General features: G+C 41.0%; 1 protein-coding gene across 2 annotated transcripts in view; it reads right to left on the bottom strand.

Annotated features, from left to right (window-relative positions):
- C9 (complement C9) overlaps window positions 1-14,266 on the bottom strand; it is a 49,386-nt gene that overhangs the window by 23,824 nt on the left and 11,296 nt on the right. For both annotated transcript variants that reach the window (XM_082652270.1, XM_082652269.1), the window contains exons 2-5: window positions 11,862-11,967; window positions 11,332-11,476; window positions 10,924-11,071; window positions 3,978-4,116 (exon numbers count right to left, since the gene is read on the bottom strand). In XM_082652270.1, the coding sequence (XP_082508396.1) occupies window positions 3,978-4,116; window positions 10,924-11,071; window positions 11,332-11,476; window positions 11,862-11,967 (538 nt within the window). The remainder of the gene's footprint in view (window positions 1-3,977; window positions 4,117-10,923; window positions 11,072-11,331; window positions 11,477-11,861; window positions 11,968-14,266) is intronic.

Raw genomic sequence — 14,266 nt, forward strand, 5'->3', positions numbered from 1 at the left:
ATTTGCTTTTTGAAAGAAGAGTGTCAATATACTGAATGCATTTATTTATTAATTCAACAATCATTTGTTTAGCCTGCTTTACAATGTTAGTTTCTCAGGATTATATGGTAAATAAAATGACTAGAAATTCAACTAAGGGTATATATGATACAGCAAAACAAAGACCAGAACAGAAAGGAAAGCAAAGGCTATTGCATTAATTTGCAGAAAAGGCATGTAATGGAGGATTCAGAGAAGACAGCTGAGAGTAACGTGGCAATCAAAAACCAGATCAGGAATGACCTTTGTCCCCGTGCCAAGGGGATTGATTATTATCCTGCAGGCTGCAGGGAGACGTCACCAAATTTAAGCAACAGATTTCAGAGGCAGCGTAGTTCTGGTGAGCACAAGGTTAAGGATGTGGCTGGAGATGTGAGTGACTTGAGTGGGACAGATATAGGAAGTTAAGAGATAGCAAGAAATTATTGGCAATTCACATGATATAGAAGTTATTCAGGGGGCTTCCCTGGTGGCGCAGTGGTTGAGAGTCCGCCTGCCAATGCAGGGGACACGGGTTCGAGGCCTGGTCTGGGAAGATCCCACGTGCCGCAGAGCAACTAGGCCCATGAGCCACAACTACTGAGCCTGTGCGTCTGGAGCCTGTGCTCTGCAACGAGAGGCCGCGATAATGAGAGGCCTGCGCACCGCGATGAAGAGGGGCCCCCACTTGCCACAACTAGAGAAAGCCCTTGCACAGAAATGAAGACCCAACACAGCCAAAAATAAATAAATAAATAAACAAGCCAAGCATTTGAAGCCCTTTTAAAAAAAAAAAGTTATTCAGGATTTTGTTAGGATTTGGGGTGGAAAGGATGATTATAATCCAGGTGCATTTTACAAACCTTTGTTGACTTACAAAATCTTACATTCTCATGGAGATCCAGATTTAAAGAGAATTATAATGAAAACCTGAAACCTGATTTACAAGTTGTTACTTTCAACAACAAAAGCAGAGAAGACTAAAGAAAAACAAGTGAAAAGGAACTAATTCCTAGATGTAATCATCACTTTTTCCCCCCATAATTGCAAGCTTCAGTTGTTCTTGATCATTACTTACAAAGTACTTACAAAGCAGCCAGTAAACTTTCACCTAGAATGTAACCACTAATTATGTATTTAACCATAGCTAAGTCTTTTACCATAGCTAAGTGTTCTTATATTCTAAAAAAGAATAGAAAATATATTTTTTTTATTGGCATACAGTTGCTTTACAATGTTGTGCTGGTTTCTGCTGTGCAGCAAAGTGAATCAGCTATATGTATAAATATATCCCCCCTTTTTTGGATTTCCTTCCCATTTAGGTCACCACAGAGCATTAAGGAGAGTTCCCTGTGAAGAACAGCAAATATTTATTGAGTGTTTGCTAGTGCCAATAACTTTCTGAATGTTTCACATACATAGACTCATTTATCTTTACAAGGTAGGCACTATTATTTCTGTTTTACAGATGAGGAAACTGAGGCATGATGAGGATAAATAATTTGCCCAGATCTCACTCCTGTTTGGGGCAGAGTTGGGATTCTAACCTATGCAGTGTGTTCTAGAGCCAGAACCGCATTTGAAACAAGAGGCACTGAGGGAGTGTGAATGTATCAGAGTAAGGTGTCATTATCAAGGGATATTCCCCATGGAATGATAGGTCCGTAGAATTCTTTCAAAAACTGAAAGACAGTAAGTTATTGCCAATAAGTAACTAAAACAAGATTTAAAAAATTAATTCATCCAGTAAAATGTTGAGCACCTACCCTATACATATATTGAGTATTGGTAATAGCTAGAAGGAAGAAAAATATGCATTCTTTGCCTTCAGGCACTATAATAATAACATACACGAAAAAGTAGGTCAAGTATGTCATTGAATATTAGAAAGTTCAGAAAGTAGCCCTCTCTAAGGAGTCAAAATCGAGGTGTCCACTCGAGAAGCTCACGCACGTTCTTTTATGTTCAGCTCTTCATTTTCCAAGACCATAACAGATTAGAATAAGGGGAGCATCAGTATTACTAGCACCAAGGGTGTGATCTGGGGACTTTAACAAGCCCCCAGCCAACTCCATCAGCGCTCTTTCTCAGGCGGCACCAAATTAATACTCAGGTCCATAATCCCTGTCGGTTTTTTTCTAAGCGTGATGCCAAAGCTCATTTGAAGGCCTTCGTCTGATCTGAACTGATAAAAAGTTATCGTCTTCATTTCTTCCACTTTGTGTGAACATGGGTTAATTTTGCCACAGACATTAATGTGTTTGATCGTAAGATGCTGCTCCCAACTCCGCCTGGGGTGTAAGTGATATACAGGGTAAGCACCACATCACCTTTGTAAGATCCAAACCCTCTGAATGTGGAAGTACATCTGTTTCCAGGGTTGTAGATAAGGGAAAACAGCATGCTTACTCTCCCAATGCAACTTCAAGACCAGTCCCAGGCAAGCCCCCAGCCCTCACTTCTTGGTTCACACCCGTTACTAACCCTACAGAGAAGCTAGGAGGCTGGTGACAGTGACAAAGACAGGAAGGCTGCACAGCACAGACCTGAGAACTAAAAAAATAAAACAACACAACAATAACCCTTCTTGCATCAGAAGTGACAGAGGTTCTCTTATCTTTGGCATACTCTTTTGAAGAAAGTAAAACATGTATAATTCTTCTTAGAAAGATGATAATCTTCCCCTCGAGACATATACTTAAAGAAGGTTAACCTAGCATGATGGGAAAGATCAATACTCCAAACTATTCCCTGCGATTTGTGAGAAACTGATTTTATTCTGGACTTACAGGCACCAAAAATATGACAATGTGGTCATATGTGAAAAAAGATGCCAGTCAAATAAGTAGGGACATTAAGTCGTTAGCATTCATGGGAGAGCATGATCACTTCAGGCTGCAATGGGTAGGGCTTGACTTACAACATTGTTAGAGATAAAAGGAATATTAGCTACAATTATTGAAAAGTATATATGTTTTTCAAACTGGTGGGAGTGTCAATGATAATGAAGGACATTGGAATGACTGAATAAAGTGAATTTTGTGGGTCACCAATGGGACCAATTAGAGAAACAGATTATTGTAGCTACTGGTTCAGAATAAACTATTATTTTTTATTATATCTTGTTTAGAGCCCCCCAAATATCTCTAAAGGTGATAAATATTAATCCTTTGAATGAGGAGGTAGAGTTTGTGGATGGCTCTAGAGAATTTAGGTGACTTGTAGAAAGGTGGTAGGTTTGAGGTAGCATTTTGTATAGTAAAAATCACTTTAAGAAACAGTTTCACCAGAACTGGAGGGGTTTGAGGTGAGTGACTACAGCCACTCACACTAGTCAAGCAGGTTTTACAGGGGGGACTAGTGAAGGAAAACAAGTGTAAAGATGGTTTTTCATTGGTAGGTTAGTGAAAACCGAGCCTCAACAGCATAGAAGCAGTGTACACTGTCCTTAAATCAGCACTCATTTAATTTTTAGTTTCATCAGAACCTTAGATGATTCTTTTTACAGAATTTAAGTATTTCCCAAAACTCTATCACTGCGTGCATGTTACTGAAGATTGATTGTAGACTATATATATGTATATATATATATATTTTTTTTTTGCTGTACGCGGGCCTCTCACTGTGGCGGCCTCTCCCGTTGTGGAGCACAGGCTCCAGACGCGCAGGCTCAGCGGCCATGGCTCACGGGCCCAGCCGTTCCGCAGCATGTGGGATCTTCCCAGACCGGGGCACGAACCCGTGTCGCCTGCATCGGCAGGCGGACTCTCAACCACTGCTCCACCAGGGAAGCCCTATTGCATATTTTCTAAAGAGACCCAAGCTACATCTCCTCTTCTTTAAGTCAGTTCACATTAAATTTTCATTCTACTGAAGTTTTCATATTTTTCAGTAGGAAACTTATGGAAACAATTTTTCAGCTAAAGCTGAACAATGTGTTTTCTTCTGAGGATACTTACTTCATAGGCCAGGGAAGCCACGTTCCAGGGTCTGCGGTAGTACGTCAAGCTGTTGCCATCCCAAACTCGGTCACAGAGTCCGTTGTAGTACTCGTTGTTGAAAGGGGTGGTGAGGGGATCCATCCCTAAGACGTTGATCCTGAGTGAACAGAGTAACAGTAGGCGTGGAGACACCAGGAGCTAACGCGAGGCAGCCCTCAGTCACTGGGGGAAGAGAGCTTCAGCTCATGTCCCCATCACCCATGTGATGATGGGATATAATCAGGAATAGAAGCAAGAGCCTGGTCACCTCTGCTCTGTGTCCTGGGCGGGAAGTACATATTAAGAAGGTCTTATAAACTCTTCTAGGCAACTAGGGCACCGTTGAGCACCATGAAAGAAATGCAGTAAGTAGGAAGCAAGGGTCCATCTGGCTTCAAGAGTGGAACTCCACTGATGTAACCCTTAGCTAGCCTCCCTTGGTGAGCTAATACCACCGCTTTACATTATTTGAGAACAGAGCATCTCATGGGGGCAGAATAACTTATGCATATAATTTTTAATCTGTGAATCAACGTTGGGGCTCTTTCTCTCTCCATTCTCTTTAAACTTAAACCTTTCCCTCCAGCTGTCTCATTGATTGTCAAGAAACTTGTTCCCTCCAGGCTTATTTTCCTCCTATTATACTTACAAGAGGAACACTAAAATGTCATCATCCAGCAAGGCATTCTCAAATGTTCTACTTTTTTCTCCCAGCACAATATTTTCATTTGGCAAGCTTTAATTCAGAAATAGGAATCTTGTTTAGCCCAAAAAGTATTTACTTTGATTCGTAGGCCAAAAACCAATGTATGCAAAAGAAGCAGTTCATTCTTTGTGAAGTACTAATTGGAGAAATAGTCATTGCTGTCTAGACTGTATCTGGAATAAATGGCCCCAGGGCAGGAGGGCCAAATGGAGGTTTGCTCCTCACATCTATAACTTAGCTTGGCACAAAAGCATAAAGTCTTCCATTGTTCTGGACCACATCCCTAACTCCAATGAGCTGGATTACAAAGCCGGTTGTTGGTTTCAAGAGCAATTTGTCAAAGAGTGTGGATGACTTACTGCAAACCCATTGCTAATGCAAGGAAAATAAGTGGATGAGTATCCTATTGCCAGTTGGTTAGTTAAAAAACATCTTTATATAAACAGCACATTCTTAATAAACTTTGAATCTACACAGAAAATGAACATTATAGCTCAATTTGAATGAAAGGCAAGTTAAGGAACTGATTCAGGAATACCTTTCTCAAGGCTGACTGTATAGTTAGAATTAACTCGTTCTCACTTTTTTGCTCTCCCAAAAATACTTTTCATGAAAAACGCTATGGCCCTAATTTCTAATAAAGGGCCAAAAATTAGACCTAGTCACTCGAATAAAAAAGAGAGGAAAAAAGAAACACTATATATCTAGTTTACTTTCTTAAATCTCTTATCCTGGATGGGAGATTAAAATTTTGGCTTTAATTTTTCACCCATCCCTGCATCTACAGGCATGTGAGCAATAGTTTAAAAAATATTACTAAGGTTTCAATACAAAGACATAGAATACTGGAAACAAATGATCTGTGTTGGTTTCTTAAACAAGACCTCAAGTACATTTTCTTTATTTTGTAGTGAACTTGTCTTCCATATATCTCATTAACGGAGACGCTGCACCTCTTCGTGTTCAGTGAATAAGGACATTCATCCTTGCTTATAGTGGTGATGAATTCTTAAGAGTACTATATCTACGGATAGTGTAGTGTTTGTAATAAACAGTGGGTAATATTAAGACAGTTAATACAGTCCTTGATCTCATTAAAATTATATTCAAGGTAAGGGGTTGGATATAATTACCAATTTCAAACAGTAGTTCAAGGACGAATATACATGTGCCAAATGAATAGTACAGGTAAGTGATGTACAATGTTCCCAAGAGGAAGAGGTCCCCATGGCAGGGTCATCAAAAGGGTTTTAGAAGGAGTAGGTTTTGATTTGGGTTTTGAAGGATGGGGCCTGAAGGGCAGAAGGAACGAGGGTGCAAAATTCTGCAGGTGGAAATGTATACGGCATGTTTTTGGGTAGCGGTCTTCAGATTTTTCTGCATGTCTAATCTATTAAAAATGTTGATAAACTATGCCTCCTTAAACAGTTTTAGTCGGACATCTAAAATGTTCCCTCTTAAGTTTAAGTAGTTGCAAAGGATATAACTTCTCAGCAAGCTGTAAATATTTAATGCTTTAAAATATAATTATTTTGCCTCTTAAAAATAAATCCAATGGAATATAAATTCTATAGTGATGATGGGTATCAAGTGACTACAATGTTTATATTTCTTTAACAGTTGGATGTTTTATGGTATTCCTTTGGATTCTTTCTTCTTTTAAAAATAGACCTTATTTCTTAGAGCAGTTTTAAGATTCATGGCAAGATGAGTGGACGATAGGGAGATATCCCATATGCCCTTATCCCCCTTTTATGCTTGAATCTATATTTGTATTCCATTTCTGCTCCAGAATTTTAACCTAATGTAATGTAGTTTTATGCTTGGAAGTTTTAATTGATCACTTTTTCACACTTTTCTGTGTGAAAAAGGTATTAATTGAAAATTTTAAAACATTAAATATCCTTTGACCATAAGGTCTAAGTATTTAAAAAATTCTTCTGGATTTGATTTACCATTATTAGTAGTATATTTCAGTATATTAAAATTTAAAAATAGTTAATAAATCTAAGTAAAATTTTATTGGATAGTTATCTCTCAATGAAATGAATGGGGCTTCCTTTTTATTAATTGATTAGCTACTGTACCCATGGGTGAATATTACTTATTGCTAGAAAAAGATAGGGCTGAGTACCAATTTTATTTCTACTTTCCATTTTTATAGAGGTAAATGCTGAGAAATTTAACTCACATAAATAAGTAGATAAGAATAGAAAGACTTTTGTCGCAGCAATGTCACTCAATTCTTTGATCTTCTGAGTTTTATGCCCCCCCCCCAAAAAAGAACACATACTAGTCTATCATTAAAAGTTATTTTTATAGTCCATTACCTGACAATTGATTAGGACATCACTCAATGCTGTTGGTAAAAAGAATCGGAGACCACTTGACTTACAAGGCTTGACTTACTTGAGGAAACTATTATCATAAAACTCACCTATCTCCCCCTTGGAAAGTCACTTTGTACCCCATGCTATACATACCCCAGCTTGAAGGTTTTTGTTTCACAGAACAGCACATTGCCCAGTAGGCTAGATCCATCTGGAAAGTTACGGTGAAGCTGATCCGCAGTCTAAAGTACAACTAAGGAAGAAATGTTTCAAAACTTCTGATTTGGTTCCACTACTACAGAGACAGCCAGTCTAGTCTAGAATGAGCCAGTATTTTTTTCTGCCAAGAAACATGAAAACTTCTCATGGATGGAATGTCATCGCCTGGGAAATAAAAAGCATGTGTTCCTTGGCAGCACTTAGAGATGCCTGTTTTCACACCTGCACCTAGAACCGTAGGCAGTTCCAATCTACCAAGTGAACTGAAGAGCAGGCTCCCTCCACAGAAGTGGTGTTATGCTTAGATCACACACAAAAGTCATTCCTTGTGTATCGCACATCATTTACAGCTGGTTTGGATTTATATTTTTTTCAATGAATGCAAGATGGGTTGGGGATTTCCCAGAACACCTGTGGAGAATCTCAGATTCCTACAAGACAAGAGGCTGAAATACGTGTGATACAGGTGAATTCTCCTGGCATGAGAACTTAAATGAGAGTCCTTCAAATGAAAACAAGTATAAATGTATTACTATGAGTACTTGTGACTTTCATGTGTAAAAGAATCTGACTGTATATTACTTCTGATAAAACTTGTTGAGGTTTTCCAGACTGGACAGTTTAGAAGCATGTTGCTGTGATTAGGATGTTTACTGCTATTAGTTCAATTTTGGTATAGTCCCATAGCCCCATATAAGCATAATGAAGATGTATAGTAAATAAATATGTAATATCAATGGTATTGAACAATATCATAACTATAACAAAACATGTTATTTTGAAACCTCTTCCTAAATCTCTCTTTTTTTTTTTACATCTTTATTGGAGTATAATTGCTTTACAATGGCGTGTTAGTTTCTGCTTTATAACAGAGTCAATCAGTTATACATATACATATGTTCCCACATCTCTTCCCTCTTGCGTCTCCCTCCCTCCCACCCTCCCTATCCCACCCCTCCAGGCGGTCACAAAGCCTAAATCTTAGTTACTAATTTATGCTACTCTTCTATGCTCTTAATTCAAATGTTTGGGTAATAAATAGCTACTTAAGGAGTTTCATCTTCTAAGGTTAGTTTTGCTTTGAAGTCAGGGAATTGACCTGTGGTCTTTGTAGTGATGTAGGGGGAGTGACGTCAGTGCTGATGGGTATATGGGGAGAAAGAGAAGGTTAGGTGGCAGGGTAAAAAAAAACGTAGTTTCTATCAGTCAGGGAAACTTGGATTTTAGTTCTGCTAGCAACAAATGTGTCAAATAGCCTTATTTATTTCACTCAGTTCTGATCTATAAGGTGACTGTAATACCACCCCTAACCAGCTCCACAGGATTTTTATGAAAAGCCAACAGAGGGAATGTGCAAAAAGATCTTGAAAAATTCAAAGTATTATGCACATGAAAGCTGTCAGAGAACAATAGGTTATAAAGACTAAGTTAGCTATAGGTGACTGCTCATGGTAATGGGGGACTTAATCAAAACCGTTGGTGGGCTGATTCTATCAGAGCCTACCTCATTTTCCACCTCTCAGCCAACCTTTCCACGCAGCTGGGTCCCCACTTTCTCACTTAGTCCTGAAGGCTCAGCCCTGTGACGTCCGTCATCACCAGCCCTGACCGTGCTAAGGCAGGCATTTAGGGGGTCCTGGCCACTCTCGGGTGTGCCTCATTATGAAACTCCCTGGCAAAGGCGATAGAACAAATTTTCTCTTCCCCGAACGAAGGAAACCTATAGATTACAAATGGTTGTTTTTCAGCCAAGAGGGCTACGGTTTCTGTATCCTTTTCCTATAAAATCAGATGTAAATTTGCATAGAAGGAGACATACGTAACACTGGTAATGCCCTGCTTCAAGCCTGTTTGTTTAGATTAGAGAGAAAACCGTTTCTTGGATCCCAAATAAAGCAAGTAAAGTAGTAATGGGCTTTCACCATGGACTCACAGTCTCTCCCTGAGGAAAGCAGCAAGAAGAGTCAGGACTCATTGGAGCACGCTGTGGCTATAAGGTTTTGGACAACCCCCATTCCATTTCTGCCAACTATGAAGAGGCCCTGCTGAGTGTAGGGCTCAAGACCATCCCATGTGATTCGAGATTCCTACTTTTAGGCTCTGGGAAAAGGCACTGTGGGTTATATTTGGACTCTGCTAGGATAAGATTTTATGAAGGGATAAAGGATACGTGAAATGTTTTATCTGGGGTCTGACTCTTGGTACCCTGAAATTTTTTTCCTATGGTGATTAAACAAGTGGATGTTTCATCTGCCTTAGAGAGAGGAGACATCTCTTTTTTCAGCCAAAACTGATACACAGGTCCTGTCTTAGGAACTGCCCAGTTCCTCAGTGTAGGGTTCTTCTCAACCTCAGCATTCCTGACATGTTGCTGTCCTGTGCATTGTAGCATCATCCAGGGTCTCTACCCACTGGATGTCAGTAGTTTTCCCTCACCCCTCCACCCCGGAAAGCTCCCCACTTCCATATCCCACAGTCGTGGCCACTGACAACTTCCAAACATGACCAAATGTCCCCCAAGAGGAAAATCCTCTCTGGTTGAGAACCACTGCCCTAGTCCCTCTATCAGGCCTTGATCTTACCATCACCCCCATCTTCTTTCCTCTCCTTATTTCCATTCCCAGGACTCCAGTCCTGAGCCTGAATTTCTTTCCAGAGACCCAGTTTCAATCTTACCTGTTGCAATTGACAGTATTTTAGAAGCATTTATTTTAATTAATTAACTCACCTATTTATCAACCCACCAGTATTAATTGAGTGTCTATTATGAATAAGGCACTGGGGTTATGAGGATGAAGAGACACATTGCATTACAGGCCATGAAACACAGCCATGTGCCATCGCTGTCAATATACCACTGGACGGGGGAACACCTGTGTCTCTGTTGGGGACAATTTGCCAACAAATCCACCCAAAGTACCTTTTTACTGAAAACAGATCAGAACAGCTAATGGAAACTTTGCTGTGGACATCCCTGGAATGTTCTCTAACTAAATGAAATAGAACAGTACAGAACCTCAGGCCTATGTTATTTTCCAACTCTGAGAGCACAGATCTCTGCAAATGGTCTCTATTCTGTGTAACTCTAAGTTCTAAACTGTCTAAGACGTCTCATCCGAGCTGACCCTGCTGCTGGAATGCCTATAGTTTGTGTGGGAAACAAGTGAAATTTCAGTTCTTTGATGAGAACCAGAGTCCCAACCCCAGCCCCATCTGGCATCAGAACTGTTTCCTCTGTCCTTTTCCTCTTGGGTAATATCCAGAACGCTGGCATCTCCTGAGAGAGAATTTCTACCCAGGTATATATCCAAGAGAAATTCCAGCAGAAGACAGGCTTCCTGGCTATACAAATATTTGAACCGAATTGTCAGACCTACTACTGGCAGTTCAATTTCAAATGTTAACATGTCATTTCAATATTGCTATGGTCTTCCAGAGGTTGATAAACAAGGTTTCTCATCTCTTACTGGACTCGGAAGTAATCACCTATCATCCTGATGGTCTAGTCTATTCTACAGATGCCTACCGAGGCCAGGCAGTTTGTCCAAATGATCTTGAGATACTGATTCAGCATTTACCTTCTTTCATGCTCAAATGTAATTCAAACAGAATACAGACTCAAGGCTACTCTTTGTACCAGCTCAAACCCTCTACCACGTGGGGTACATACCCGTAGCCTGCTGTCCGTGCCAGCTCTGACTCTTCCACCACTTTGTTGCGGCAGGGAGGACGAGGGTCACTTTCACAGTCATCCTCATCTGAAAAGTCTCCGCAGTCATTGTCACCATTACACAGAAGTCGCCTCTTTATGCATGTGCCTGCAATCAAAATCAGGAAAGACAGAAAGACACCGTGTCTCTCAGGCCAAATTCTCTCTCTTTTTCTTAAGTTATCAAACATACTTTAATGATAGAGGGGAGGGACCACACCTGTATTTGAATTTTTTGTATAGACTATATAGATGGCCCTTTTCTCAGCCCCTTTTCATGCTTGGAAGCATGAGCGTCTGGAAGCACATTTCTCTTCTTTTCGCTCATGAGGGGACATCGAAACCCACACTAGGCAACGGGAGAATTACCTGTATGGCATCGAAAGTCATTTTCACAGTCATCCTCAGGGTCATTGCAGGTCTCCGTGGGCACGCACTGACGTCTATCTCCTACAGCGTCCACGCACTTTTGCCCGTTAAATTGTCCAAAGTTCTCAATGCTCCTTGAGCGAAACTGCCCAGGAACAGCTGGAAATGTTAGCGTTTCTAAGGCCAAGAAGGGATTCTGATCTAAAACTGCATCCACACCACTGCAGCCCTCCAAACCCAGCTGAGTCAAAGGTTTTAAGATAGAAGCCTGATGTCACTTGAAGGAACAACTCACATGGTGGGGTTGGCGGGCTCTTCTATAGAATATGGTTCCTCCCAATACTCATTTAGTCACTGTGCGACACTCAGGTTTCCCAGCAAGGTTAGTCTCATCCATTTAGGTATTTCCCTTTCCTTCCGGGTTTGGAACTCAGCTGGGGCCCTCCCTGCCTCATAGTCATTTTCCTGGAGATGCTGGCAGTACAGTTTCCACTTGGGGACATCAGTGGGGAATGGCAACGAATGCTTACCATTTGTTTGAGGCAAGGGTCACAGTTGGACCAACTGCTCCAGGAGCTCATCTTGCAGTCTATGGGCAATGACGTGCCACTGCTTTCCACGGGCTCCCAGTCATAACTAAGACAATAAAACACATCAGCTTATAATGACCATCGTGTGTGCTTCTTTCTAAAAAGTCTTCACAAACCCGTTTAATTTTATTTACTCTTTTCCCCCTTCTGAACCACAGTATTTATCCTTTTATTCCATCTCGCATTTTGACACTTGATCACGTGCTATTTTGTATTTTCAACGCAACTTTTTGTTTAATTCTTGTACTGCATTGTAATTTAACCTTCGCCCTAACAACAACAACAATAATAATGATGGTGATGAAGAAAACTAGCAAGTCATCTGGCTATGTGTTCTTCTCTGATTAATCTTGTATTTCCAACTAGTGTACAAATTCATTGAAGCTAGAAGCCTTGTTTCACTTTGTACCCCCCAGAGAGTCTGGCAAAGCCTCAAGTTGCTGGGTTTTCTTGCAAATTTAAGCCAGCGCACCCAGCCGTTCCTGTGGTAAGCGCCTCATAAATCAAGCTCTCCTGTCCCTAGATTCTGTATGTGCGAACTTCCTGTTTCACAGTCCGTATCTGGACTTATTCCTCATCTTTCTGAATTTCAAGGTATACTTTTTGGCACTTCTAACCTTCCCTCCCACCCCCAGCTGTGCTTTTCTGGCTTTGAACTCTTCTATCTCTCTTGGTTCACCATTTGGATCTCTTGTAGTTGCAGCACCCTCTTGGATTACTATCTTATTCAGTGACAGAAAGAAATCCAAAAACAGAAGCCATGAAACAAGAATCTTATCAACTTCCTGCCCCACTTTCCCCGAACGGGCACCTATCCTTTTTCTGGTGCAGCCTCTTATTTCAGAGGGATGGTAAGGCCCATCCCTCCCCTACAGCTCTAGATCCCAGCATCTCTTTGAGCTCTTGAGAACCGAGATTCTCCTCCATTTAAACCTCTCCCTTACAACCAGCTCCTTTCCATTTGTCATACAATGTGTTCAAGTCTTTGACATTAAACATAAACAAACAAAGGAATGAACAAATAGAATACTCTTCCTGAACTTTACATTTCCTTCAAGCTACCCCGCCTCCCTCCCACCCTTCGCAATGACACTCAGAGGAATTGCTATAAACATATTTCTGTTTCTCTCTCTTCCAAAATAAAAACAAGTCTCATCTCCTCCTTTTAGCTACCTCCAAAACTCTCTCATCTTCTTTAGGCCAACTTTCTGGAAAAAGTAGTTTGCACCCTGGTTTCTTGTTCCTTACCTTCCAATTACAGCTCAACCCTCCTGACCCAAGGTCATCGCTCTTGCCATAGTCAGCAATGACTTCAAGTGGCCGGCTCCGTGGTTTCCCTCAGTTCTTATCTTACCAACTGCTTCACAGCTGTCAATACGGTTGACCACTCTTGCTCTTTAAAATAATCTCTTCCCTTGGACTGAATGACATTAGACCCCTTTTATTGCTTCTTTCCCCTGCATCCTGTTCTCCTACTCTCCTGTTCAGGCTCCTTCTCCTTTGACAGTCTCAGAAATGCTGTTTTTCCTCAAGCTCCTGTCCTTGGATCTCTTTTCTTTTTCTTTCTACACTTTTCCCAGGGCTTTGGTTTCCATGTATATGTTAATGACACCCAGAGCTAAGTCTGCAGGCCAGACATCTCTTCTGAATTTTAAACCCTTGGATATAACTCCCAATTGGACATCTGCACTTAAATGTCTTCATGGCTCATGAATTTAATGTATCCCCAGACAAATCCATTCTTTTTCCTCTTCTCTCAAGGCTTCTCCTCCTGTATTTATTGTCTTGGTAAACAGTGTCTCCATTTATGCAGTCACCCTAACCAGACTAGGGTGGTACTTGTCTTATCGAAGCTCATCCCCCATATCGAATCAACCACTAAAACCTGTTCTTTACAGTCATAAATGACTCTCAAATCCTTCCACCCTTCATCTCTTCCAGACACTTCTCTGGTCTACACTAACATTTCATCTCTCCTAGATGACAGTCATTTTTTTCTAATCCTGTTTCCCTAAATCGCCCAGAGCGATCTTTTTTTTTTTTAAATGTTGAGCATTCTTTTAATTTATTTAATTTATTTTTTTTGGCTGTGTTGGGTCTTCGTTTCTGTGCAAGGGCTTTCTCTAGTTGTGGCAAGCGGGGTCCACTCTTCATTGCGGTGCGCGAGCCTCTCACCGTCGCGGCTTCTCTCGTTGCAGAGCACAGGCTCCAGACACGCAGGCTCAGTAGTTGTGGCCCACGGGCCCAGTTGCTCTGCGGCATGTGGGATCCTCCCAGACCAGGACTCGAACCCGTGTCCCCTGCATTATCAGGCAGACTCTCAACCACTGCGTCACCAGGGAAGC

The sequence above is a fragment of the Grampus griseus genome (genome assembly GCF_964374135.1).
Source record: "Grampus griseus genome assembly, chromosome: 3".
Classification (NCBI taxonomy): Eukaryota; Metazoa; Chordata; class Mammalia; order Artiodactyla; family Delphinidae; genus Grampus; species Grampus griseus.